Source organism: Gavialis gangeticus, unplaced genomic scaffold, assembly GCF_001723915.1.
Source record: "Gavialis gangeticus isolate Ggan-Ray unplaced genomic scaffold, GavGan_comp1, whole genome shotgun sequence".
Lineage (NCBI taxonomy): Eukaryota > Metazoa > Chordata > Crocodylia > Gavialidae > Gavialis > Gavialis gangeticus.
The window spans coordinates 79041173-79054645 of record NW_017729034.1 but is presented as its reverse complement, the minus strand read 5'-3'; the positions used below and the strand labels follow the sequence as shown (position 1 = coordinate 79054645).

The 13473-nt window shown below is 39.3% G+C and overlaps 1 protein-coding gene across 1 annotated transcript in view; it reads right to left on the bottom strand.

Annotated features, from left to right (window-relative positions):
* Nucleotides 1–13473, bottom strand: part of SYNE1 (spectrin repeat containing nuclear envelope protein 1) — a 631505-nt gene that overhangs the window by 387116 nt on the left and 230916 nt on the right. The window contains exons 13-16 of the mRNA XM_019526891.1: nucleotides 8375–8487; nucleotides 7573–7741; nucleotides 3245–3341; nucleotides 976–1178 (exon numbers count right to left, since the gene is read on the bottom strand). Of these exons, the coding sequence (XP_019382436.1) occupies nucleotides 976–1178; nucleotides 3245–3341; nucleotides 7573–7741; nucleotides 8375–8487 (582 nt within the window). The remainder of the gene's footprint in view (nucleotides 1–975; nucleotides 1179–3244; nucleotides 3342–7572; nucleotides 7742–8374; nucleotides 8488–13473) is intronic.

The window sequence follows — 13473 nt, the reverse complement described above, 5'->3', positions numbered from 1 at the left end:
AGAATGTGGGTAAAAGTCAGAAGGGAGTGAATTTATCATATTAATATCAGCAGTGATTATGTAGTATTATATATACACGTTCATGTTTTTATTTTAAAAATCTGCTTTAAAATGAAGCTTTAAAACTCCAGACAAATACAGACTAATTTTGTCTAAAATATTCATACACAAAGAATATATTGGTATTTTATCTCACAGATGATGCACAAGCCCCACATACATACTGCTGAAAGCCATGTGCTAAACTGTATGTATCATGTTTTCTACCATCTCAGCTGCCCACTAATCAAATGTATCAGGACTATTCACATTGGGCTGAATTCTATTTCCCTTTCCATGCCTAAGTGGCAGTTTTCCAGCTATACAGCTAGTATTTTTGGCACTTATGTATAGCTTGTGATTACCCGTGCATTGTGGATATGTGTGTGTGTAGAATAAGCATGCACAGTACACTATGCACTGGCAAGGTAGGTATTCTACCACATATGAGTGCCCATTCTGGACACATAAGTGGAAGCCATGAAAATAAATTTGGCTAAAAACCCATGACTGAAGTGTATTAGGCACCACAGGAGAAAGAGGGCTAACCTGTGGGTATAAACTAACAGCTGTGCAGTTGGGGCACTTACCCAGGAAATAATAATCATCTTTTCCACTGCTGTGCATATATGTATGTACATGTGTGTACCTCAAAACAATTATGATAAATATATATATATTCACACAGAAAGTGGGATAGGAATCTGAAGTTCCCTGATGCTGGAATTGGAAGAATCATTATATAGAGATATGTCAATTTACCTAGCAGCTAAAATTACTTTCCAATTCTTAGCATAGAGCCTCCTATTTCATCAATAATTTTTTGTTAAAACACATACATAACTCATTTCCTAAAATTTCTAAGCTTTAACTCCTCACCAAACCCTGATAAAAAGCACATCCCAAAGCTGGATTAAATAACTACTTATGCCTTACCTTTTTGGCTAATTCAGGCTGATTCAGCATTTTTTCAGCATCCTCCAGCCAGGCTTGTAGACTGGCCACAGTGCTGCTGTATCTGTCCCAGTTAGCAATCACTTCTTCTAACATGCTCCTTACACTTCTCACCTCTACTGACAGGTTCCTCCACTGTGCTGTTGTTTCATTCATGAATTTCATTACATTTTCTACTTCTTCCACTGAAATACATATAGCAATGGTGAATATTTAAACATGAATTAAAACTTTTGAGCTGAGGGCTACCATGTTTAGAACTATTTAAATGAGATGCATTTATTAACAAAAATTCTAAAATGTTTTAGTATTTTTTTAAAGAAATAAAACAGGAAATCATATTTTCTTCCCTTTTCCTTTTTAGGAGGTTAGATATACAGTCATACTGAAGGCATAATCTCATATTAATGCAACATTAAGACCGAGGAATTAAGAATATAGTCTATGAATTAAGATATGCAAAAAAATGCCAAGTTTCCCATATTTTGTTGATTTATGCTCTTGTTGTTGATTATGTGTACTGTTGACAAGTTTGTTTTTTTAAGGAAATAAAATACTACCCAAGTACAATACCAGTGCTTCTCAACCAGGATGTTGTGGCATTCTAGAACCCTTTCAAGGGTGCCACAAGCTTCCAAGCATTGTTAGGGCCCCTCTACATGTGCATGACAGGAGGAATGATTGTGGGATCACACATTAGATTCTATCATCTCTAATTGCTGGTGCAGGGGGAGCTCAATCCTGGGCAAGTTCCTGTGGCTGAGAGTCCCTTCAGCTGCTGAGATCTCCCAGCCATTGGAGTGTACCCCCCACTTCCCCTCCCCAGGGCTGGGAGACCACAACTGCTGCTATCTCCCAGCCACCAGGGGCTCCATGTCCCCCTGGGAGACTGCAGGAGCGCCCTGTGGCTGCTAGGACCCAGAGTCCCATAGCTATGGACTCTGAGTCCTGGTACCTATGGGGCACTGCCAGGACCCAGAGTCTTCAGTTTCTGGACACTGCCAGGGCTGAGGGACCCTCAGCTGGAGGGCTTCCAGCCCTGGCTATGTACAGTGCTCCCCTGAGGCTGGGAACTCAGTCAGCTGACAGAGTCCCAGCCGTAGGGGACAAGTGCAAATTAAAACTGGATAGCAACCAGCTATAAAGTTAGTACATATTTTTGAGGGCTAACTTTAGAGGTGGTTGGACCTTTTAATGCATGATAGCAACTTTGCACGTATAGCTGGTTAAGTGAGCAATACCTGTAATGTACAGAGGGGGCCTTAGGTGTACAAACATGATTTACAAGATAAATCCATAGATTTCAAATAGGAAATCTTAGCATTTAAAATATTCTGGCCTGGTGTGGTTTTTCTTAGTTCTTTGTAATAGAAACTTGCTATATTATTTTTCTGTATTCAAAAAATGAGTGAAAACTAAGAGCTGGCATTTTCCAAGGGTTGCCTCAAATCTAATGAGGAATGTTTCATGTTTAGTGAGGGGTGGTTTGGGTCTAAAAAGATTAAGAACTACTGCACTACCCCATAATACACAGTGCCTCAGCAATGCATTTCCATTTACAAAACATTCAGTGAAATTCTACTCCCATTTGCACCTGCATAAATGTAAATTGATGCCACTGAATTTTTGTCATTAAAAAAAAATCACATCCATGACATGCTTAATTTCTCAGATATATGAGAACTCATTGGGAACTCAATAAAGGACAAATATAAGTTCTCCTTCACTGGAAGGCTGAAGCTACAGGCCAACCCCAATACAGCAAAAAACAGCAAAAATCATTATTAATAATGATTGTTGTTCTGATTACTATTAAATATCTGTTCTACTTATTTTTGGAGGGAGTTCTGGTTTTTCAAATAGAGAGGGGGAGACTAGCAAAGCATAGGTGGTCTAAGCTTTCTATGCTTTTTCAGTTCTCAGAGACTAATGACATTCTCACATCACCTTGAAGTTACCTTGCTCTTTCTAAGTTGCAAAGCTTTCACATGTACACAAAAAAGAACACTTTAACAATTAATACTCATGTTCTCATTGTATCTTTCTAGTATCTGTGAGGTCAATACAAACACAGATAAATCCATTGAGTCTGACTGGATCCCAAATGACTAACTGAGCTGCAGTGCACCTGAGCTACAGTGCACTGAACAAAAGGATTGCTGGATCCTAAATACAGGAAATCCTTTAAAGAGCTATCAGAGTCAACAGTGATTAAAGGGTTACCTGAATTGTAATATATACAAGTATTTACCTGAGCCATTAGCTTTGGCATACATTTCAGCTGCCTTTTTCAAGATTTTGTATGTAACTTCATACTGCTCAAAGAATCTACTGTTTTCAATAACAGACTGAAAAGGAAAAAAAATGGTTAGAGGTAAAAAAATCAAATGCTACACAGTAATAATGAAGCTATTTTCCTTGAATTACTATTACATGAAGACAGGGCTTTGCAAATTGCTATATTGTTCCTCTATTCTTGTATGAAGCAATATCCTGAATTCCTCTTGGCATTAATAATTAATTATGAAGAGTCTCCTTCAGCGAGTTTCTTGTCTTTCCAATACATATTTTTAACATACTCTGAGGTCAAGGTGCTAATTGCTCTTTCTTGCTGGAATTTGTAGGGATTGACAGGCCAGGTACAGACATTACGTTTGTATGGGTCTTAGTGATCAGAAACTAGTTGAAACTCATAACAGAACAGAAGTTTGGCACATATAAACTGGTCAAACCTGGTTTAAGATAGACCTGGATCAATGTGCACTCAATTGATTTAGGTTAGACTGATGCATCGAACTTTAGTGCCAGACCTGAGTCAGCAGAGACCTGTCCAGCATAAACTCTTTCTGCAGCCCTGACTCCTGCCTCTGGCCACCTCTCAGACATTGGCAGGCAGTGCGGGGAGAAAGGAGGTATCTGTGTCCCTTTATTAACCCTGTCATGAAGCATCTCATGACATACACACATACCTGACATGGAGCCCGACCGGGCTGCCAGGCATGGATGAGCATTCTCCACTCCTCCTGCCACATCGTCTATTAGCCACAGGCAGGCAATTCACGACAGAGGAGTGCTCACCCATGCCCAGCAGCCCACTTAGGCTGTATGGTGCTGCACCCCTTCACAGGCTGGGGGAGGTCTATTTAGCTCAGTGGCAGGCCTGTGTGTACATTGTAGGATGCTTCATGATGGGGTTCATGCAGGGATACAGATGCTTCCCTTCCTCTGTGCTGCCCTCCTGCATCTGACCAATGACACAGCAGGAGGAGGGGGGAATGCTTACCCATGCCGGGCACCCTCCCACCAAAGGGCAAACACGTGTTGCTCGCTAACAGTCTAAACTATCAGATTCACCCAAAGAACCTTGTCTGCCAGTCTAAACTATGCCACTTACAGAAAACTGCATAACTTAGATCAATTCTTGGGCTTTTTTAAATGTCTGTACTTAGGTTTAGAATTCAGCAAGGTCCAAAGACCTGACTGAAGAGTTATTATTTATTATTCAGTAAATAACTCTTCTGCTGAGATCTAAGTGGAAACGCATCGATACGAAGACTCTGTGTGGTAGTGGGTTTCACTCTAAGAGAAGAAACATATTCCTTTATCTTTTTTTCACCTCTTCTGAAACAGGTGGAAAGTTGCATTAAAGAAGCACTGCACTGAAGGAGGCTGCTTTTTCCAAGTGCTGTATAAGGTTTTACCTTTGGGATTATTTCAAAGACTCTTGTGTCCTGCTTTGAACTTTTACTTCTAAACAGAGCTGATTCAATAATTTATAAGAAGTGCTAGAGTCAACATTTTTTGCTTCTTTTAATGAATAATCTGCTTGTTTTTTAAAATATATTTTTCAAGAAAAAATTGTCATACACCTTTAATAATTTTGGTTCTACATGAGGAGTTTCTGCACAAGCAATACATTTAAAATATCCAAAATTTGAGCTGTGTGTGTTGGCTATTATTGGCCATACAGCTCCCATGTTACATTTCAGTTCTATGATGGGACGATTAGTTGTTAAAACCTAGTATCTGATGTGAATATTCTCTGAGGGCATGTCTACACTGCAACAATGAAGTGTGGCAATCATAATCATATGAGAACTTCAGCTCTTTCCAATAACTTTCATCCCCCTTTCAAATACGTGGAAATAGAATGCAAAAGTAGGCAATATTGTTAAAGCAAATGCTGTTGAAATGCTGAAAGAATTTTTTTGCAAATATTTTGTAACATATATCTAATTCTGTTTCTGCCTGTTGGTAGTTCTGATGCTTCAAATTGAACACTATTATGTAGAAATATTATATTGCCAATCTATATTTGGGAAACTTAATTCTTTATGTATTTGTCCTCAGTTAATACTGAAAACTGAAAATAAACAAATTAAAATTATTATAAATTAAATAAAAATTATTCTACTCAAAATGTTGCATGCACCTGTTTCAATAACAATATTCTGTCAATATTTTAAATAAATCAAGTAAATACTTTTTGACTTTAAATTAGCCCTGCAATGCAAAAGCCATTTTGTCATCAAAAGCACTTTTTGCCCTTAGATGCATACTGAAGCCTCAGCACAATTTTGCAAAGTACTACAGTTCATGTAATTTAAGCATGTAATTCTGTAAAGTAAATGGGAAAATAAACATTTGAAAAGATAAGCATCTATTTGCTAAAAAAAAAAACCTAATTACCTAATTTGATCTTCAATGGTAATTTAATTTTTTGGGTATGGACAGACACACTTACATGGTTTTAAGAGGGCAGAGACTCACATCTTGTGGGGATATGTCAGCTAAATCAGGTGTGACTGTTTCAGTTGCCTGCTCTTAACTGACATTAAATGAAGTTAAACTGTAAAACTTATCCAGAAAGAATAAAAGAGCTAAGGTTTAGCTTTCATTTTACGTAAAATAGAGGGGACATATGGAACAATTACCTGGGATCAGATAAACTGTGGTAAATCTCCACCCTTTTAGAGCAGTATAACTTTTTCATCTATCTATGTCCTTTGACTCTTAAGAGAAGCCTTTCAATAGTCCAGTCTTCGGTAGCAGAATATTATTGCTATCATAGTTATTACTGTCCTATAAATAATACCCCTTCAATCTATCTAATGTTCTTGTTTAAACTGATTCTATAACTGTATTATTTTTAGTGTGAGATCTAAATTCTCTTGTACTCTTCCTCCCTACATTAAAGCATTTGAAGGTAGGGAATACAGAGCATAGGCAGAGCCCAATATCAGCTTTGCACTCTTTCCTTGACAGCCTCCTCCTCCCATGAATTTCTCAAAGTTGTCATGGCTTAAGGCCTGGGATGGGAAGTATAGCTGAACAAATGAAGAAGCAACATTTGTCAGTAAATACCTAATGGTTTTAGAGATGGTACATAGAAAGCATCTAAAAGGGCACAATTTGAACCAATGTGAGAGTGATGTTGTAGCCATCATGGTCCAGGAAATATGAGAGAGGCAAGGATTTTGTGGGTGATATCTTTTATTGGACGAATTATATGGTTGGGATAGTCTTAAACATGCTTTTCAATACAGTACATGAAAAAACGGTTTTCCAGAGCAGAAAAGGAACAAAAGACATCATACACAAAAGCTGCACAGCAGGGGAAAATATTCTGGCTTAAAAAGACATAATTACTTGCATATTAACATACTTAATATGTATGCAGATACTTTGTTTTCAGCCTTACATCTCTCATTCCTTATAGCTATCATTACTCAGAACTTTTTCTTTAGCTTCACAGACAGACTGTGCGCTATCCTTGCATGCTGCATCTCTTTGCTTTTAACAATGGAAACTTTGCATGCAAATTGATTTGCAGTTCTACCTGTGAACTGCAGATACGTGGGCTTTCAAATCCCAAATCACTTCCCAGTAAGTTAGGGTTGGGGGGCAGACAGTTAGCACTTCTAAGAGCTGAAGGCACAAACAGCATTATTTTCATTCTGATATCCTCATTTTGCATTTCAGAGTGGGAATCATCATATAACTGATCCCAAAGTTGCACTACTATGTAGAGGAGGACAATATGCATACTTGGTAATGCTCCCTGTTTCTCTGTGCAGAGTCTTCATTTGAATGAAGACTTGCATCCAGGTAGTGGTTGCTGAAGGAGCGGATAACGATAAGAAAGCTCCACACCAGCTGTCAAGTACAGGGTTTCACCAGCATTTCTTTGTCAGTAAGGGAATTCCTCCTCAAAGGAGAATTCAGTCAGCAGCTTACTTACAAAAGGTGCGTAATTTCTTACCTAGCTATCACATTTTGTGGCTCAGTTTTTATTATACACATTCAGAATCAGGACAATTTACTAGTCATAACAGGTGAAAACATTAGGAAGTGATCAGTGTGGAAAGATGTACCATGTCTTCAGCCCAGATTATATGGAAGGAGGTCAATCCTCCCCTTGTGTATACTCTTTATGCAAAGTTCCTTTTTAAAAGTGCAGTCAGAGAAAACTGGTGACTAACAAATTTGGGTTTTTTCTCTGTAGGTTTTTAGACTCCTTATTTTCAGTCATTTTGAATGTGTGTACTTCAAACAATCAAGAAGAAAACAAATACTTACAATATAATTTTGTAGCAGTAACTCAACTGACTCTCTCCTCCCATATTTGATAATCCATGATTTTAACTTGGATTCTGCAAGAACTAGGAGTGACAGCAGCCGGTACTTCAGTTCCAGGAATTCCATTTTCAACAGATGGAGCTCAGATGAAGAGGTAACAAAATTAAACCTAGGAATGAATCATACTGTAGTAAAACAGTGCAACATTCCGTACGTAGGAGAAACTGAGAGATTTTTTTTTTAGAGGCTCAAGCTATTGTGTTATCTGTGCTATATCTTTCTAACATTTGATCTAATGCAAAACCTGCAGGCATATTTAATTCTGTCTGGTCAACACTCTGAAGACTGCTCATTTATAGCAAACATATTTTAAAACTGCTTATTCAGAGAAGTAAATAATCAATTTAGGTATATGACTAAATTATTTTCATGACCAAGTCATCCCTCTTCCAATTCTTTCATAAGCATCACAAGTGTTGTTATATAATATTCCTTCTTCTGCCAAGTCATAACTTACCAATTCTTACCAATAACACTTGGTAAGAAAATATATTCCTTTTTCAAGTCCCACAGTGTATTTAAGTTGACCCCTAGCACTTATTAATTACTATCAGGCTTCTCAGAATACTATATACTGAATATGTTATTATACATATTACAATGTATATATTATATACTATATAGGAGATATGTGTATACAAATACTTTTCCTTTTCTCAACTTGTACATGCAAAGATATAAAGCAAACAAGTTCCTTGTCATTCACAGAAGATGTTTAATGTAAGATTGAAAATCTTCTTACCTTTCTGCCATATCCTCTAGCTGCTCAGGTGGAACAGGCACTCCATTAACAGACCTAGCCCGGTGGATCTCTTGGAAGGTCTTTTTGTGACCATCTACATTTTTCAATAGATCCTGATTTGATTGAAAAAAGAAGAGAGAGAGAAAGAGAAAGAGAGAGACAGAGACAGAGAGAGAAAGGGAGAGAGAAACAGAGAAGGCTCACAGTAGGGTAGTAACTAATAAGCACAATTTTAAGGCTGTACTGATGAGTCAATGTAGTTAAGTATTTGATTGTGCTGTCACATTTGCATGCAAGGTTATGCCTATAATAAAAGCTTTTACAGCAGCTTGAGAATTTACATAAGGAAACTACCTTGTATGATACTCTGCTAAAGCTGTATCTAATAATTATGGCACATTTCAAAACAGATGACACACATGCACTGCCTCAACTAAAGGTTTAAAGAGAAATGAATTCTCCTATTATTTCTGCAGCCTTTACAATAAGTTTACAATTATTCAAATTACAAGCATACATAATATTGCTAAATTTACTGTTTACAGCCATAGTAGATACTAACCTTTTTAATGTATTGCTTCATATATTAAGGAATGAGTCTAATGCCCCTACATAAAACCAGAAGATCTAGAGCTCCTTATGTAAGTGCATATTCAATATATAGTGAACTCCTGACTCTCAGTATCACAGGGTTCAGTGCTTGCATTCTGTATGTTATACAAACCAACACCTAACCTGTATGCTTGTGATAAGATGTGAACCAGCGTAAGCCTTATAATAAGAGCACATTTAGACTGTATCTAAGCAACACTGCTTCAAAGGCTTTACTGGAGATTACTTATTAAAATGAATGACTGGCAACAGTCTCCCAAGAGGTACCCATAACGATAGCATGTCAAGGCTTCAGAAGGCTGCCAGAATGTAAGACAGAGGATAGTTTTGGTACAGTCTTTTGGAGAAATTGATGAGTAGGATATTGACAAAGAAAATCATGTGGAGTTGCTTCCTCCCCACCCCCATCCCCACCCAAGGAAGTGGAGTAAGCAAAATGCAGACTAATAAATTGATCTGCAAAGTCAACCTCTTCCCAGAGAGTCCTACACAATACATTCAGATGTTTATACAATGTACTTGCTCAAGTCAACGAATTGCCCATTCCCCATTAGCTTCTAGCAACCTCTCTCTTTTCAATTACCTCTCTCTTTTCAACCTTGCCTTTTTTGGAAGAAAGCTGGCTGGGAAGGGAGATGCATCAAGCTTTGTCAGGCAATGGGGAAATTAAATAGCTTCCAGAATCAAAGAACTTTCACCAAAGACAAGCTAGCCCCTTTCTTATTTAAAGGAGGAAAGTTTGTTTCTTCTGACTTCATTTGCCCCTGTACAGCATGAAGAGGAAAGTGTTCCCTAAAATATAGAAATTGATGCCAAAATATTTAAGACCAAATTCTACTAGGCTCTGTCCACATAGATGGTACTTATTTACAGTTGGTAACTCTTTGTTCCCTGCAGTGCAGACATTTAAGCATACAGTCATATCAACATACCTGCACGTATACCTGGGCATAAGTCCCCCCTGGCAGTGGAGGAGGAAGGGCCTCTTATATTTTAGCCCAGTGGTTAAGGCACTCATGCAGTTAGTAGGAGACTAGGGACGATTTGATCCTGCATTTCATCTGACTTCTTAGCATAGTACTCTAACCACTATACCACATAGCAGGCATTACTTAGTATTCACTCCAGCACTGAATCTGAGCTACTATACCCTGAATTTAATACTCATGAAATGAAATGAAGGGAGATTGACTGGAAAGTTTGTGCTCCACTAGGAACAAGGACCCAGATTAGAATCCAAGGCCTGTTTCCTTCTAGGGCAGCATCCATCTCACTGAGCCAGATAGCTTCTTGATTTCTTTCTTCTGGTCCTATATACTTCCCTGTCTCAGTCCCAGGAACCCATCTTCAAATGTAGCCCCAAATGTAAAGATTAGAGCATTATTCTGGGAAGTCAAAGACATAGGGGCCTAGAACCTGGCTACCTTACTTCCTGGACAAATGCCCTAACCATTCAGTTACTGGAGCTAAAATCCAGGAGGATGGTCCTCAAAGTCCCACTACTCATAGGTTTTTGTCTGACTACAATTTTGTGATGTGCATATAATTTTGGTTTGTGTACATAGTTGCATACATGCTTAGCAAATATGTACTCCACTACACATGTTCAGTATTAATATGTGTATGTACAGTATGTGCCCATTCTCCCTGGGTAATACAGAGTAACAGAACTGCAAACTGCTTAAGTGCCAAAACCACTATTTATGCAGCTGGAAACCTGCCATTAAGGCACATAAAGGGTAATATATTTCCATCTTTAGAGCTCTGGGCTAGGGACAGAAGTTGCACATAAATTGGTTATAAGTGATCAGAAACTGGTTTAAACCTGTAACAGATCAGAAGCTCAGTCCACATGAATCAGTTTCAAAATGGTTGCAATGGGTTTAAGATAAACCTGGTTGAATGCAGTATCAGACCTAACTGATTTGGGTCAAACTGGTTTATGAAACTTCTGTCCAAGACCCTGTCCTGGTTCAAGTTAAATCACAGTCCCCCAGCATCCCAGCATGCTTTCCAGCCCTGGGCTGGGCTGTGCTGTCAGTTCCAGAAATCAGGACTGGCCCCACCCCTCTGCTGCCTAGTTGGAGCAGTGAGGGCTGGCTGATAAAGTGAGAATTGTGGGGGCAAACCCAGCTGAGGATGCAGCCCAGTCTGGGGGTGGGGGGGGAGAACTGGCCGCCCCCACCCCAGACATACCCCAACTGGGGTCTGGGACCAGGGAGGGAGTTAAACACTCCTTCCCCCACTCAAACTTGCTGTTAGATGCAACTGTGGACTACAAATCCCAGAGGCACCTAGAAGCAAGGAGAGGAAGTAATGAGCAATCCAGCAAAGTCTTGCTGCTGTAATTCTGGGCTGCAAATCCAGAGACCTTGGGGGCAGCAGGAAGAAGAAGCGAACACACAGCCAGAGAGCTGTGCTCTAGCACCCTCCAGCTTCTGGCCTGAACTACATTTCCTGAATCAAAAGGAAGATGTCTGTTCACTTCTGTTTCAATTTAATCTGTGCAGCTTAGATTAATTTGCAAAGGCTGAATCAATTCAGCCTCAGGCTTTCTTACTGTCTGTACTTAGCCTTACGCTCCAAAACCAGCAATTTACAGTTCGTCCACAAATCAACTGCAAATCCACGAAAACTAGCCTGGATGCAATGTATTGCCAATACAGAGCCAGTTATGGTCCCCATGCTGCAAATCCTTATACTCGCATCTAACTTTATGCCTTGGTTTCAATATAAGTCTCTGCAGGATGCATTCTAAGCAACCTAATGTATTCTGTATTAACTAGAACTTCAGCATAGCCTTATGGTATAGCACTATCTAAAATACCCTGGGATAATCTACATGGATAATGTGTTAAGATCAACTAAAAAAAAAGAAAAGCTTGCTGGAAAGAGTTATAAACAAACTGAAACTATTAGACAAGAAGCAAATAAGAATTTTGCATACTTGATTAATACAACAAAAGTAAACTCCCACAATCCAGGAAGTTGATACAATTTCTACTAATTCTTCTCATGCTTTCTCTATGCCATTTGCATTATATCCAGGGTGTGAAAAATCAACCTGACACCTACTAACTTAAGAACTAAGCTAATTTCTCATAACGGAAATTCCCAGTTCTGCCACAGCCCCCGGGATTTTACAGTGACCTGCAAGGTAAATAAAACTGAACTTCTTGGGGGGGGAAGGGGGGGAGTGGCGTTGTTTGTTTTGTTTCTTCATGATATGCAGATTAGGGCTGTAGGGTTTATATTTTCAGAAAAAAAGAAGAGGGTTCTGCTTCTCACTTTCAGAGGGTCCTGGTTTTTGTCTGCATTATAAAATAGGATCTTGAATATTTTGGAAAACTAGTGTAATTATAGCATAAGAGAAGAAACCTTAATGGATGTAAAACTGATAGAGTCCTTGAAAATGTTTCAAAGAGCATTTAAGGGGAAAGAATAAATATCTTAAAGATTCAACACTAAAGAAGTTGAGATCTCAAAATAAAGCAAAAGCTGTGTTATCTGGCACTTTACCAACCGGAAAGATCTACTAACTGGCATCTATCAATACAAAACTTCCTTCCGAGGGACACGGCAAAAGTAAAACCCATTTGTGGTTTTGCCACCACGAGCTAAGTTCTTCTTCTTCACTTCTTCCTTACGGACCATGGCCCAGGGCACAGCAGCCTGCATGGGGCCCTCCTTCCTATCCCCCAGTACACTGATGCCACGGAGTGAAAGCCCTGGTGTACCGGATGCAGTCTATTTGATTAACCATATTTGGTTAAGCATATTTAATTAACTGGCACCCCCCATTCCCAGAATGTCAGATAACATAGCTTTTACTGTACATATCTTTAAGACAAGCCCCTGTGAGTCTTCCAGAACTTATGCTAGATGCCCCAATGCAGTCAAATCCAGCACTGACAATCCAGATATTTCCAAAGCCCCTTTTTTGTTATTCTTGATATTTCCAACATCTTTCCAACATCTTTTTTTCCTAAGAAACTTGTCAGGCCTTAATATACTGCACTGGGGATAATCAATAGCAAAGGGTATTATTGGAACTTGTAGAGTGTTAGAGCAGGGGTGGGCAAAATATGGTCCATGAGCTGAATTCAGCCCACCAGGCCTTTCTATCCTGCCTGTGGGGCCCCTAAAAAATTTAGAAAATATTTATCTGCCCCTGGCTGCCTGTCAAAGATGACAGGAGCCAGGGGCAGTAGGACCCGGAGGAGACATCAACAGGATGCAGCATCCCAGCTCTGCCTCATTCCCAGCAATTTTCTTGCCTTCTTGACCCCGCACCATGTGGCTCCTAGATGCATTGCCAAACTGGAGAAGCACGGTGCCCACACTGGTACCCTGGGGGCATGTGTGTATAGGGAAGGACTGTGTGTGTAGGGAGGGACTCTGTGTGTGTGTGTGTGTGTGTGTGTGTGTGGGGAGGGAGAGACTCTTTGTTTGTTCACAGGGTGGGTCCCACACCCACACCCTACCAT